Here is a 13498-nt window from a genome sequence, read left to right on the forward strand (position 1 = left end):
GCATATATTTAAGCGTGCACGCATATTTTTATACGTGCATGCATATTTTGAATGTGCGCGCACGCAGACCAGACTTTCGACCAAAATGTACATGATAATATAGATCCTACCAGAAAAAAGTTGTATGATTTATTTACCTTCACCACAAACCCATTCGGCGGGACTACCTGGAGGATTTAGCAGAAACTTTTATCTGTTCAAGCAAGCAACCAATAAATTCAGGTGAGCGATATAGGGCCATCATGGTCCTCTTGTTTCATTTTGTCACACATGCATGTCATGCTACTGTTTTTCAATTTGTGTTTATCTTAGCCTTATCACAGGCTTGTAACAATTCTTGATTTGTGATATCGGCCATTTTCCAATATGTAGACACGCGTGTTAAACCTCTGAATTTTTTTAACTGCCATAGTTTGAAAGGTTTTTAAGGAATCTAGGTAATATATACATCAATGGAAAGGGAAAATTAAACGCTTTCTAGGTATGTATTTCTTTTTTATCAATCGCTGTATTTTAAAACATACGCAAAAGAAGAAAAACTTTTCCGCCACATATCGATCAGTCAAAAAAACAAAACAAAACAAAACGATATTCATTTTTTGAGTACAATTATTTGGACTAAATGCCACAATGCATATTTGAATGCGTGCATTTTAGTGCCGTAGTTTCTTGTGTCCGACTTATTCAACCACCATAGAAGAAGAAGCTAGTGAAATTACTGGCAGTATGTATTCATACAATGTATTCTTTTTAAAATTAGTGTTAGTTTGTATATACTTGACATTCTGCCAGTGGAAGTATAAAATCTTGATGTTTTGAACAGCCCGAAGTGTGCCTGATATGGATTTTTGGCACACCCGGAAGTGATATCGATATCAGGCACACCAGCTCACAGGAACGCAACTATCGGCCTAACGCTGCTCATATACGTTTAAATCCAGTGCAAATTTGTTACTATATTTAGTAACATATGCAATAATTGATTATATTTTTTCTGCCGCATTTGCTGATGATTCCCATAAACTATATTTAAACAACTTGAACTGAAACAATTCACTGTCGACTATTTGATTGGTTTGTATATACATGTATATGGATATTTACATAACATTAGAGGTTCGATGTTATTGTAGAATCATGGACATACGTAAGAACGAAGATCGAACAATATCACTAATGCTATCTCGTGTTATGGAAGACATAGGCGTCACAAAGGAAATGGTCAACCGAAGACGAAGGACATTTTTAGAAAATGAGGACATATCGTGTTTGTCGGAGATACTCCTGGGACTCAACACAATATGTTACAACTTTGGGAGCCAAAGCGAGGCGACCACTACTTTAGGCATGGGCTCCGATCTCGATTGTTTAAACTGTCTGAATAAGCGGCCTGTAATCCTGAGCATGGAGGACTGGAATGCTGGCAAAGACAACCTTCTCCTACTCAGGGACCAGCAAACCCCTCCTCAACACTGTTACTTACAAAGGTTAAGCAGTGAATCACCACAACCAATGACAAATCTACCGGTGTCAGATCACGTAAAAGACAACAAAGGACGTGTTCTGATCCAGAACACGTGGTTCAGCAGCTCGGCGCAACGTCAGGTTAGAAAGGTCAGTAAGAAGCTTATAAAGCACGGCCCGTCGCTGAGTTATTCAGATGATGTGGACTATGTATTCTCTTTCCACTGCCAGAAAATTCCAGATGTCTGTAGTTCTTGGATCAACAGAAATAGACCGGGTCATTGGCCACCAACAAACGTTAAAAAGATGGCAATGAGTGCAGGAATCTTTCTCTTAGCTTGTGGACACCCAGACAGTGAACAGGAATCAATGGAGTGGAGATTCTCGACTTCAGCTGCCGAGAGATTGTTGATGTTTGACTTGAGCCTATGTCAGATCAAAGTGCTCATCTTACTGAAAATGATCAGGAAAACGTACTTAAAAAAGACAGTAGGTGACGGACTAACTACATATCATTTGAAAACTGCGCTATTATACACGATAGAAAAGTACCCTCCTGACGTCTGGAAAGAAGACAGTTTACTCCAGTGTGCGATTAACTGTCTTACAACGCTAGCAAGATGGCTGCGTCTGAATTACGTACCGCACTACACCATGGAAGGTGTAAATTTGCTGACTGGAAAGCTGAAGAAACATGAATTACCACACTTGGAAAATATTGTTCTGAACATGATAAACACGAAACTGCAGTGCGTTCTTGGAATAGAAATGGATGCAGTTGGAGACAGATTATGGACTTTGATACATAAAGGGTGGTACTCCAGTGAACAGTTTGCGTCCAGGGAAAGCATTGAGTGCGCTATTATATCGTTTCTGGCTGAAGCGTATTTTGGAAACTTAAATCATTCTTTGAACCAATATTTGGTGGCAGCAAATAAAGTCAGTTTCGACCAGGCGTACAACACCATCAAATCAAATTTGTCAATTTTGGCAAATGGTTTGTTAAATTCAAATCAAATTAAACGTGATACGACAAGGTTGCTCATCAAGTACCTGAGTTCAGTCGTCGCCACGATGCAGGCTTCACTATGTCTTCGGAATGGCGTGCCGATTATGTTACCAGACACTGTGAATCTTTTTAATGTGTCAGTAGACTTTGATTTAGCTTCATGTAAACTGAAGCTTGCTTCAGTATACTACTGTATGAAAGAGTATAGAAAAGCAGAAGATATACTGTCGAAAGTAGAGCATAGCTTTCAGCCATGGGTACTGTCCGCTTGTGATTGTCGGAAACGCACCATGAAGAAACCAACAAAAGCTTTTGATCGAAGAGCACTAGCATCTACAAATCAAGATATGTTGAAGTCCTCTGTAACAATGTGGGTCAAAATCCTACGCCATGAGATGGAGTGCGTCCCAAAACATTTGCATTTCGAAATGTACCGTGCAACTGGCAATGACGATATCCAACTCCGGGATCACTGGGATGACATCTGGATGGACATGGCGCTGGTCGACTCGCTTCCTTTCACCTACTATCTGCAATACCTGACATATCGGGAGCTTGGAATGGAAGACGCTCGAATAGAATCTGTTGAAAAGCTAGCAGATTATGTCGAGAAGTACAACGGTTATGGCCATATAGAAACGGTTTGCAACTTAGTTGGACATTGCTTTGAGTTAGAGGGATTGTTTGACCAAGCTCTTGAATGGTATCTAGAATCTCTTCACGCTCTGCCAAGAAACAACGCTGCCATGTGGCACATAATTTTGTTGTTGTATTCTTTGTTTAAACGTGGCATGTATTTAACTGGTCAAGGTTTTAAGATTGGGAGGAACATTTCTCGGTAACAACTACGAAGTAAACATGGCAGACAACCTAAACACAATTTCATAATTGTCAATTTCTTCATAGACAGTAACAGAATATAAATCAAATTTTACTAGGTATGCTTTTGCATATAATACAATAAATAATGAGTACAAAATGTGTAGAATGTAAAAGGAAAGCATAGATTTTAAAAATCAATTCTTTCAGATCAGTTGGTAAGCGCTGCGTGGAATTGTCACAGTAACACGAGAAGAAACAAATGACCACGTATACGATTTGTATACCGAGCGTATATGTTATATTTTGCAATATTATTTGATTTAACGTCAGTTTTTTTTTACAATTTTTATACTAAACAAGTTCGTTTTAGAAACATTCTGACGAATGTAGAAAGTAATACTGTAAAAAGAGTTTTGTCTCCAGTTTGCTTCAGGGTGGGGGTGGGGTAGATGTAAGCGATTTTTGTTTAAACATCCATTTTCAACAGTATTTCAGGTTATATTAAGGCGGTCAATTTTCCTTGCGGTGGTGAATTTTCCTAACCATCGTGTTATGGACTATACCACAGTCATTAACAGTTCGGTTGGTAGCGGGGTTCGAACCCAAAATTTCCCTCAGACTTACAAGACAATCGGCCCATCAGTACTTCAGTGGTATTAATGCGGTTTTTGGTGACCAGCTGGATTTATACGCGCGAACCGGATAGAATTGTCTGCTGGTGCGCGCTACTGAACTCGCATTTTAAGATGTTTTTTTCCCGATCCATATAGATATATATTGTGGAAGTAACTTATTTTAGTGGTCACTGGTGCTTTCCAGGGACACCTCTACTGTTTCCCGTCTACAGACTGTTGGTCTCTAATGTTTATACTTACTTAAACTAACCATTAAATATGACCCCAGGATTGATCAAAATTTAACGCTGATCAATTTTCAACGGCTATTTTGATCAAAATTTAATGTTGAAATGTTATCCTGGGTCAGTTTTCAACGTTGAAATGTTATCAGGGTTATTTTTTACGTTAAAAAATGACCATTGAGGTCATTTTTCAACGGGGTCAAAATTTAGTGTTACCAGAGGTGTGGGGGTGGACATATTTTGTGATTTGCTGTTTTTTGGCGAGAAAAACTTTAGTTAGACTGTAGCATTATTAAACCGAGGACTTTAATATTAAACAGAGGTCGCAATTAGAATGTAGCATCATTAAACTAAATGCTATAAAACACTGATCGCTGCTAGAATGTAACATCATTAAACTGTGGGTTTAATTGCAATATTGAATACAGTGTGTAATTAGCATATAAAATCATATACTTCAAGGCTAGTCATGACCATTAATTCTTGCATAAAACTGCTGTTTTTATCGTTTAAGTTGGTGTATTAACAGACTGAAGAATAAATTTGCATTAACAGAGAGATTCTCGCGCTCACACCTTTAATTTTACCTATGCGTGTTACGTGTCAAGCGTAAACGTATTACGGTGAAAGTTAACATTAATTTTTTCTATAACTTTGATGCTTTAGCTTTCATGCGCACACGAAACAGACAAAACTGCATATATGTAAGAAAAAGCTGCACGGAATTTGTATTATTATAGATTATTTTCATTTGTAGTAAATTTACTAAGAAACAATTGGATTTAGTTATTACCTACCAAGAAAAGGTCGCAGTTATATTTTAGGGGAGATATACATGTTTAGGAACAACGTTGTCCATATTTCGATACGTCTGCTTGCACATCCAGGTCATATAACGCTGTCAATCGTTACGGAATTTTTCAGGAGTCGGCATTTTCCGTGTAATTACGTTTTATTTGTCAGTTATTTCGGCGTTCTTCGGCCAAGAGAAAATTGCTTCTCAAAGAAGCGGAAAAAATGCCGAAACCCGCGGTATACGGAGAAAATGTAATCGAACGATATTGCCGACTATCATTACGGAAATTATCGACTTTCATTATGGGACCACTACCTTAACAGATTGATGTGTCTCACACGAGGACAAAGCAACATTTGATTGATCAGACGCTAATACACGTTGTTTTTTTTTTTTCGTTCGTAATTAAGATAAATACTGGTACGTTCCCGTAACCTTGCTTAGGCACATTGCGGTAACCGTTGACTGCACTACATTGTTTGAGTATAAATATCATTAATTTTGCTCCTAGTATTCCTATTTGAGATGTATAAAATCGGTGAAAAGTACCATAGGGAAATTTTCTTTATATAATCAAAGGCAATGACCTCATTTGAAATTTTATATGACAAGACTGTTAAGAAATGTTGAAATAAGCTACCTTGTTTGTCTTGAAACTACATTTCCGGATATCAGTTCCTTTCTTGACCAAAAAGACTTATACTAGTAACTTATTGTTTGCTGTGAACATTTTTTCAGACGCCCGAGTTAAAAACGCCAACGCTACCACCTGGGCTAACTCGAAAAGGAGAACCTCAAATGGAGGTAGCACTAGGCGAGGTAAAAACCAAGCTGCTGCAAGAAATTCACCAACTGGAAAGATACCGTACAGAACACCACCAAACAATTGTGTCAGGCGGTGTTAACTCCACATTTTAGCCAGCAGCAGAGTCTTGTTCTATTCAAATTCCATATAGTAATACAAATACATGTATAGATAAATTACTTGAACTTGGTCAGTGTGATATTATGATAATTATCCATAGATACGTTAATCGTATCATAATTATTATTTTTGTACCCTCAGGCAAAGATTTGTATACAAACAAACTCTGTTGCTTCCAAAACATACACATTGACGTTGACTTTAAAACGTTTTCTGCACGTTTCGTTGACACTGAAACTATGAAAAGGTGTTGAAAGTAGTGTTAAAAGCATTAAAAATAATTAACTTTACACTTGCGAAAAAAAATCATATAAACTGATCCGGATTCTGATGTTAAAACTGAAAACAAGCTTACGTTATTTCCCTGCTTACAGTAAAAAAAATGTCTTTATAAACTATTCTCAGATCCACCGTCGAAAATACTGCTGACTGATGACCTGTCCCTGAAAGGGATGTGATAGGTTGGCAAAACATATCGCCCCTTTTTCGATAGAGAAGGGAACAACCCAGTGATGCATGTATGTGGTCGCATGGTCACTATTTTTTTCTTTTCAAGTCCCTTTTTATACGGAGAGAAATGCTTCATTGGCAGGTCTCTAGTGTGCTGGGTAGACAATTTTCACTGACCATATAATGTCTTCACAGCTCTGATAACTACTAGTGGAACGTTGATCACTTTGAATAGTGTTCTCAACATTGCCTACTTGCAAGTATCCTTGGCTCTCTGAATGTCATGACAATTTGAATGCTACTTTCTGAACATTGCTCAGTTTCTAGTGTTCACGGCACACTGAATGCTGCTTAATAAACAAGCTTATTTGCAATTATTCATTGCTCAGTGAATGCTACTTAATGACTTTTGCTCATTTGCAAGTACTAGTATTCACTGCTCAGTGAATGTTATTAATTCGATTTCACTGCGGGCTTCACACGGGGGTTCGTTTGACTTCGCTGTTGGCATTAAAAAGACGTTCATTTGACTTCGCTGTGGGCATCACAAGAATGTTCATTATACTTCGCTTTAGGCGTTACTCCGAGGTTCTGTAAACTTTGCTGAGGGCGTCACTCAGAGGCTCATTTGACTTCGCTGTGGGCGTCAATGTTGGTTCAGAAGTCTTCGCTTTGGGCACTACCCGGAGTATCATTAAACTTCGCTGTGTGCTTCTTGTGGAGGTTAATTAGACTTCGCTGTGCGCGTCATAAGGAGGTTCGTTTATCTTCGTTGTGGGCATCACACGAAGGTTCGTTTGACCTCGCTGTGGGTTTCGCACATATGTTTCTTAGACTTCGCTGTGGGCAACACACGGAAGTTCATAACACTTCACGTGGGTGTCGAACCAAGCTTCATTTGACTTTGTCGTGAGCATCAATAGGAGGTTCATTAGACTTCGCTTTAGGCAATGCAGGGACGTTCGTTAGACTTCGCTGTGGGCTTCATAAGGATGTTCATTTGACTTCGCTGTGGGCATCACTAGGATATTCATTAGACTTCGCCGTGGGCATCCGTGGGATCTTTAGGCTTTGCTGTTGGCAACACACAGAGGTTCAAAAGACTTCGCTGTAGTCATCATAGGGAGTTTATTTGACTTCGCTGTAGGCATCACACGGAGGTTCTTTAGAACTTTTCACGGCATGCCAAGTATCAACAATTGGTGGGCTACTAGTATTTTAATGTACACACTGAACTGCCAACTTTGAGAAGAGCAAAAAAGAAGAAAAAAAAAAACAGTGGTGCATTTTGTAAAAATATGGCCCGTATATTAAATTTTGATATGACTCGCTAAAAAATCAAAATCTGTTTTGCACTGTTTCATTTTATAGCCTAGATAATTTCATGAAGTATCTTGAAGATCCTAACAAGTAAAGCAGTGTATTTTACCAAAATTTTGCAACCAACGTAGCAAGTTAAAAGTGTTACTTGTTTCATGTTACTATAGATGAATGTGGCATTTGCCATTTTTTAAGCACTGTAAGAAAATAATAAAACATTTGTTTAGAATAAATAGAAAAGTTAGGCTCTTTTAAAACGAGTTGTTTAGTTGTTGAGATGTTAGGTGTACCCTATTTACATGCTTCAGTTTAAAGGTCTCCAACAGTTTCTTGTACATGAGATTTCGTTTAATGAAAGTTGGATACTGTAAAATCATTTATGTTCGTGGGGGAATAATGTTCTTGGGGGAGTAATGTTCATGGGGGACTAATGTTCGTTGATTTCGTAGTTTCCCTTATGCACGAAACTTAATCCCAGCGAACAAAAAAGTTCCGTCCATCTGATCTTCAAAAGTTGAAATCCATGAATTCATATCCCCCACCCCCACAAAAAAGCCCAGTTTCGCCAAAATCACCAAATTTCATGCCCACGAAAATAAAGATTACATAGTATTTGCGTTTACTTCTTTGGAAATACAAGCTCCGGACCCATGGTCAAAAACCACTTTCAAAACTTTAGCATCTCATTGGTTGCGTCTCGGCACAAATTAAAAATTGGCAAATGGCCAGGTTGCATTCTCTGATTTGTCTTTCAGCCCGTAACCTTGGAGTCTGGCTCCTTAACCTTTAGCCTGCTGGCGGCAAGTGATTCAGCCTTTGCGACCAGTGCAGACCAGGATCAGCCTGCACATCCATGATTTGTGTAATTTGTGCAAACACAAAAAGCATGATCATAAAATATAAAGGACAAATTCATCCGTCATGCTGTGGACTAGTATTTCATAATTTTTCTTAAAGTTTTTTTCACTTTGAATTGGTCCTTTGTACATCGAATTCCTTAAAAGACGCGTTTTACTTGTAGACACTCATAAACAATGTACCTGATGAAAATTTAACCTTTTAAACGATATATTGATAACATGAGCCAATAAAGTTATGAATACATTTAACAGGCGGATTGAAAAAAATGTAAGATACTCTCGCGATATCATACGTTTTGGCATCATGACACTCTGCATGACTCTGTATAATGCCAAACTCTCAGACAGCACAATATAATCGTGCCAAGTCACCATGTGTCTAGCGAAACAGTCAAGAAATGTTAGGTGGAGACGGAAATTGTCGCACAAAATAACATGTGGGCATATACATGTATATGTTTGAATATAATTTTTTTTATAAGTAAAGCATGTGCAGAATCAGATCCAGGAATTTCGGTTAGGGGGACACCAACTTTAAAGACTTAGAATTACAGAAAGTATAATTAAATACAACAAAATAAATAAATCATTTGTTTTATGTATCCGTCAACTGGTCCTGATCGATTATTAGTAAACTTGGTATCGATCTTCTATCACCCAATTCCGGAGGGGGGTCACACAATGACCCACCATGCCCCTCTGCCAGGCTCTTGGTCCGTGCATGTAAAGAATGGAGTTATCGCATACGGCTAACAGGAAACTTCTCGCATCATGATATTATAGATCTGAAATTGTCTGATACTCCAGAAGAATTTTCCGTCTTACTAGTACCATTTTATGTCTATAATTAAAACGCAACTGTCGTATAAAGTGTCAGACAGAAACGGATTGTTTTTATCTGGAAGTGGGATTGTTTTTATCTGGAAGTGAAAATAAGATGTTCCACCAAATGATAATCGCGCGTAATTATTTATTTTTCAAGTAAAATGACTGTCCTGCCATGTGCCTCCATCCAGATTTCAGTCTTTGATGCCGAGTATGTGGACAGAGTAGATGAAAAAAGACTGAAGTTTTGATTTTCGTGATATCACATCTTCGGACGTTCAAAACTTCACTTCATACGACAAAAAGGCCCATCTAGTATAATCGATACCGCCTGGGGACACAATTATGCCGTAGAAGTTAAAGTTTGAACAAAATCTCAATGCTTCTAAATCAGTTGATAACTTCATACTTCCAGGTTCACTTCAATGTATTTAGTTAAAATTATTAGCCATACAAAACTTCATTATTCTAATACTTATTGATAGTGTTTCGCATCAAATGTAGTCTAATTATACATATGGATAATCGAATAACTTAATAAGCAGAAATCCTGAAACAAAGCTTTTTGTTTCACATAGTAATAAAGAGAATTCTTAGGCTTACTTAATATTACATGGAACGTCTGATATAAATAAAATACACGCAAATCGGTGACGTGTTACCCCAAATATATATGAGAGACGTTGAAGGGGAAGGCGACGGTTGAAATCTCAAACTCTCTATTGTGACAGGATGGACAGCAACTATCGGAACAACTTAACACTCATTACAATATTTACAAGTTTAATTACAGAAAATGATTATTTACAATGAATGAAATAAAAACTTATTAGAAGAAAAGAATGAAAAGAAAACTAAAAAAACCCCAAAAAACTCTGAGCTCAGTATTTGCTTTCTAGAAGATGTACAGTCCTATAAATTACAGTTCATTTCCATTGTGACGTTTTACAGGTGTTTCCTTTTACTTCAAACTTAGCACTAAACACATATCTTGAAATAAAGTCCCGTTAAACAATGAAAACGTTGACTCTTTTTGGCTCCCCATGTTGGTAGGTGTTTGTATCCCCGAGCTGTCTCAGTTGACTACAAAAATCAGCGTCTTTGCGGTTAAGGTACAACCATGGGACGAAAGCTCTGCGCTGGGAAAATCACATCCAGACGAGACCACTAAAGCGAACCTCGGGTATTGAACTAACGGGTCATGACATCATCACCAGGTAAAAAGTCGTCTGGTGGAAGAAGCTCGATCGAGCAAAATGTTCTACCAAGAAAAATCAAGGTGACATAATTTCATCTAATGTCGAAAATGGTGTGCCCTAAAGATATCTAGTCCAGTCTATTTGTAGGGTTATGTCCCTCCAAATATTGGATTTCACGGGACTCACGGCATAGGCGTGAACTCTATTTACATTTTCACGGGAATCACGATATAGCCGGGAAATCCGTCTACTTTGGCGCGGATTTGAATTGGACAATTTAAGGCCCGTTATAGTGGTTTTGGGGATAAAAAAAATGAATTACTGAAGTTTGAAAAATATCAACTTTCTTATTACTGAACCGAATTTAATAAAATTTACATGGAAATTAAAGTTATGAAATACAGAAAAACATGAGAGGTATTTTATGCGTAAAATCTGACATTTACCTCAATAACTCAAAAATTAACAAAAAGATGATGCAATACCTGCATTTAAACTACAGATACATTGAGGCCCGTATGTCAGTTTGTGACAGACATTTTACACTTGCTTTGGTCGTCACAGAGGCCATTTTTGAAAATTGACCATACAAGGTTAAATGATCAATTTTAGATCCTGGAAATGTGTAGGCTATTTGTCAATGTACTTGACCAACCAGATGTCGCTGATGGAATTAGTGCATCATAAGGTGTTCTTTCTAGAAATAACATTCTAACATGGCTCGATTTGATTGCCAATTAAAAGAATGTCAAGCTCTGCATATTTAATAAATAACTTAGAGCAAAACCGTGTTTTACTGCTATTTATACACTACGGGCCGTAATAATTTCACGAGGGCGCAGCTGGAAAAAGAAAAGAAGTTCTTTTACAGCAATCAGTAAATACAGTTCAAATATGAATCTAGAAATTTAATTAATCCGCCATTTTGTTTTTATGTTGCCATGGAAACAAAATGACCGCCATTTTGATCAAATGTTTAAATGCTCATTAATCTTTGTCATTTTTGAAAATTCTTCCGCTTATTTAAATGATTTAAGAAATCCTAGCAGGGGGAATTAACATAACAACATTGCCTTTGGAAAATTACCAGAAATAGGGCCTACAGTAGTAATTTACAGGTGTTAAACATTCAAATCGAAAAAAACCCACAAAACTGCTATCTTTAAAGCAAAACGTAGACTTACAAAGTCTGTTGAGATCAAGCAATCTGTAATAAAGTTTATTCTTTCTTCGTACTGACACTGATATTTTCTCAGAAAACCATTTTCTCTCTAGGCTCATCTCAACACGTTAGAGTCAGAGGTAAGAGATATTGTAAATTTTTTCAGAAAGTGCTATTAGAGAGGATTGATTTTATGGCCAAGTGCTTTACATTTAATGACTCTAACGACTGATGCAAGTCTAAGCAAAACGTTGTAATGTTGTTAAAGTATTGTCAGTAAATCAAGGTAATCATCGACAAGCAACATAATTGCCTGTCATCATAACATCAAAAGCAGGATGAAAGTATCCGATATATATTAACCTATATCATTTAACTTATATCATTTAAGTGTTCATGAGGTCCTCCGATATAATTTCATTCTGGAATAGGTTTCATTTTACTTCTGGCAAAGACAACGCGTTATTCAAAACTTTAGTAGTACTTGTATACCCCTTTGCACAAGGTACACTGCCTTGCTAAAAAATAGCAAGTGTATCTAATATGCATTATAACTGATAATAAGGGATTAATAATTAACAGGCAATAAAACACTTGCAGATCAATGATCTCCCACTGGGTAGACTGTGGAAAGTTGTGATACTGTTTACCCTACTGCTTTTAATTAACTGCCACATTTATGTTAATTTGTATGTTTTCAGTTCTTACTGTAAATATAGTAAAACATCATTATAACATTTGCCCATAAGAAACTATAGATACAGCGTGTGTAAAATTTAGTAAAAACATGAAAAACATGAAAATAAAAGAAAATTTGTTTTACATGTATGATCAAAGTGGCATTCACTGGTTATTAATATATAGTTTTAAAATTTTGCATCTGGTTGAACAGAACAGAGCATACTCTTTATTTATTTCAATCTTACAATAAAATAAAGAGATATTCTGTATATAATTCCTATTGTTCAAGTTATTTGAGTCACAAAGTAAAATAATAATACATGTATATATGTTGCACGAGTGTTATTTAAGAAATTATATTTATCAGAAAAATATTTAGCAGAACCAGTTTTGATTTATCTGAACATGACAACAAAGTTATACGCTCATGTAATAATTCGCGACATCATATAACCAGGGCTTTTACTAGGGTTTATTTTGTGGGGAAAAGTCCCCTGGTCAAATTGGAAATTTTCTACGGGGTGGATTGTCCAATTTTGGGGAAAAGTATCAAGTACATAGTGTTTTTTTCATTCAATTATATTACTTTAAAACTTTTTTTTTCAAGTTTTATAAAAGGCAAATGCATTACAAATCTTAAGTATCCTCTAGTGAAATTTAGAAAATTCATTCAATACAGGGTTTAGGGTTATTTCTATTACATAAATTAGAACTGGTTACTAGGCCAAATTATAAAAACTTTGCACATCTTTTCACATTTTAGAAATTATGTTTATTAATGTACGGGCTGCAAAATATTAATCATTATTATACTTTTTCTTCGTTACATATTATTCAAACTCTTTGTACTTATATAATGTAAATAATTTTCTAACATGTCCCACAGATGTACTATTTCTCCAGTATCAATAGTTATATAGATATGGAATCAGATGTGTCAGCAAACTGATGTCTATAATCTACTGTATGGACCATGTGGTACCAATTAACGGATGGCCCTTATTAATTAGATTTATCATAATCTTCTCAGTACCGTGAAATCCTGATTTAATGCTGGGAAAGAGATATTTTCAGGAACATTGTACCTTGTGCATAGGACTGTGTATGTCCTCTTCCATCGTGGCAT

General features: G+C 36.6%; 1 protein-coding gene across 1 annotated transcript; it reads left to right on the forward strand.

Moving 5' to 3' along the window:
• Positions 1 to 344: 344 nt before the first annotated feature.
• On the forward strand, positions 345 to 4930 carry LOC123559906 (uncharacterized). The gene is made up of 2 exons (XM_045352047.2): positions 345 to 481; positions 1134 to 4930. Exon 2 carries the CDS (start codon positions 1138 to 1140, stop codon positions 3313 to 3315), a length of 2178 nt encoding a protein of 725 aa, XP_045207982.2. The 5' UTR covers positions 345 to 481; positions 1134 to 1137; the 3' UTR covers positions 3316 to 4930.
• The last annotated feature ends 8568 nt before the right edge of the window (positions 4931 to 13498 follow it).

Source organism: Mercenaria mercenaria, chromosome 10 (assembly GCF_021730395.1).
Source record: "Mercenaria mercenaria strain notata chromosome 10, MADL_Memer_1, whole genome shotgun sequence".
Classification (NCBI taxonomy): domain Eukaryota; kingdom Metazoa; phylum Mollusca; class Bivalvia; order Venerida; family Veneridae; genus Mercenaria; species Mercenaria mercenaria.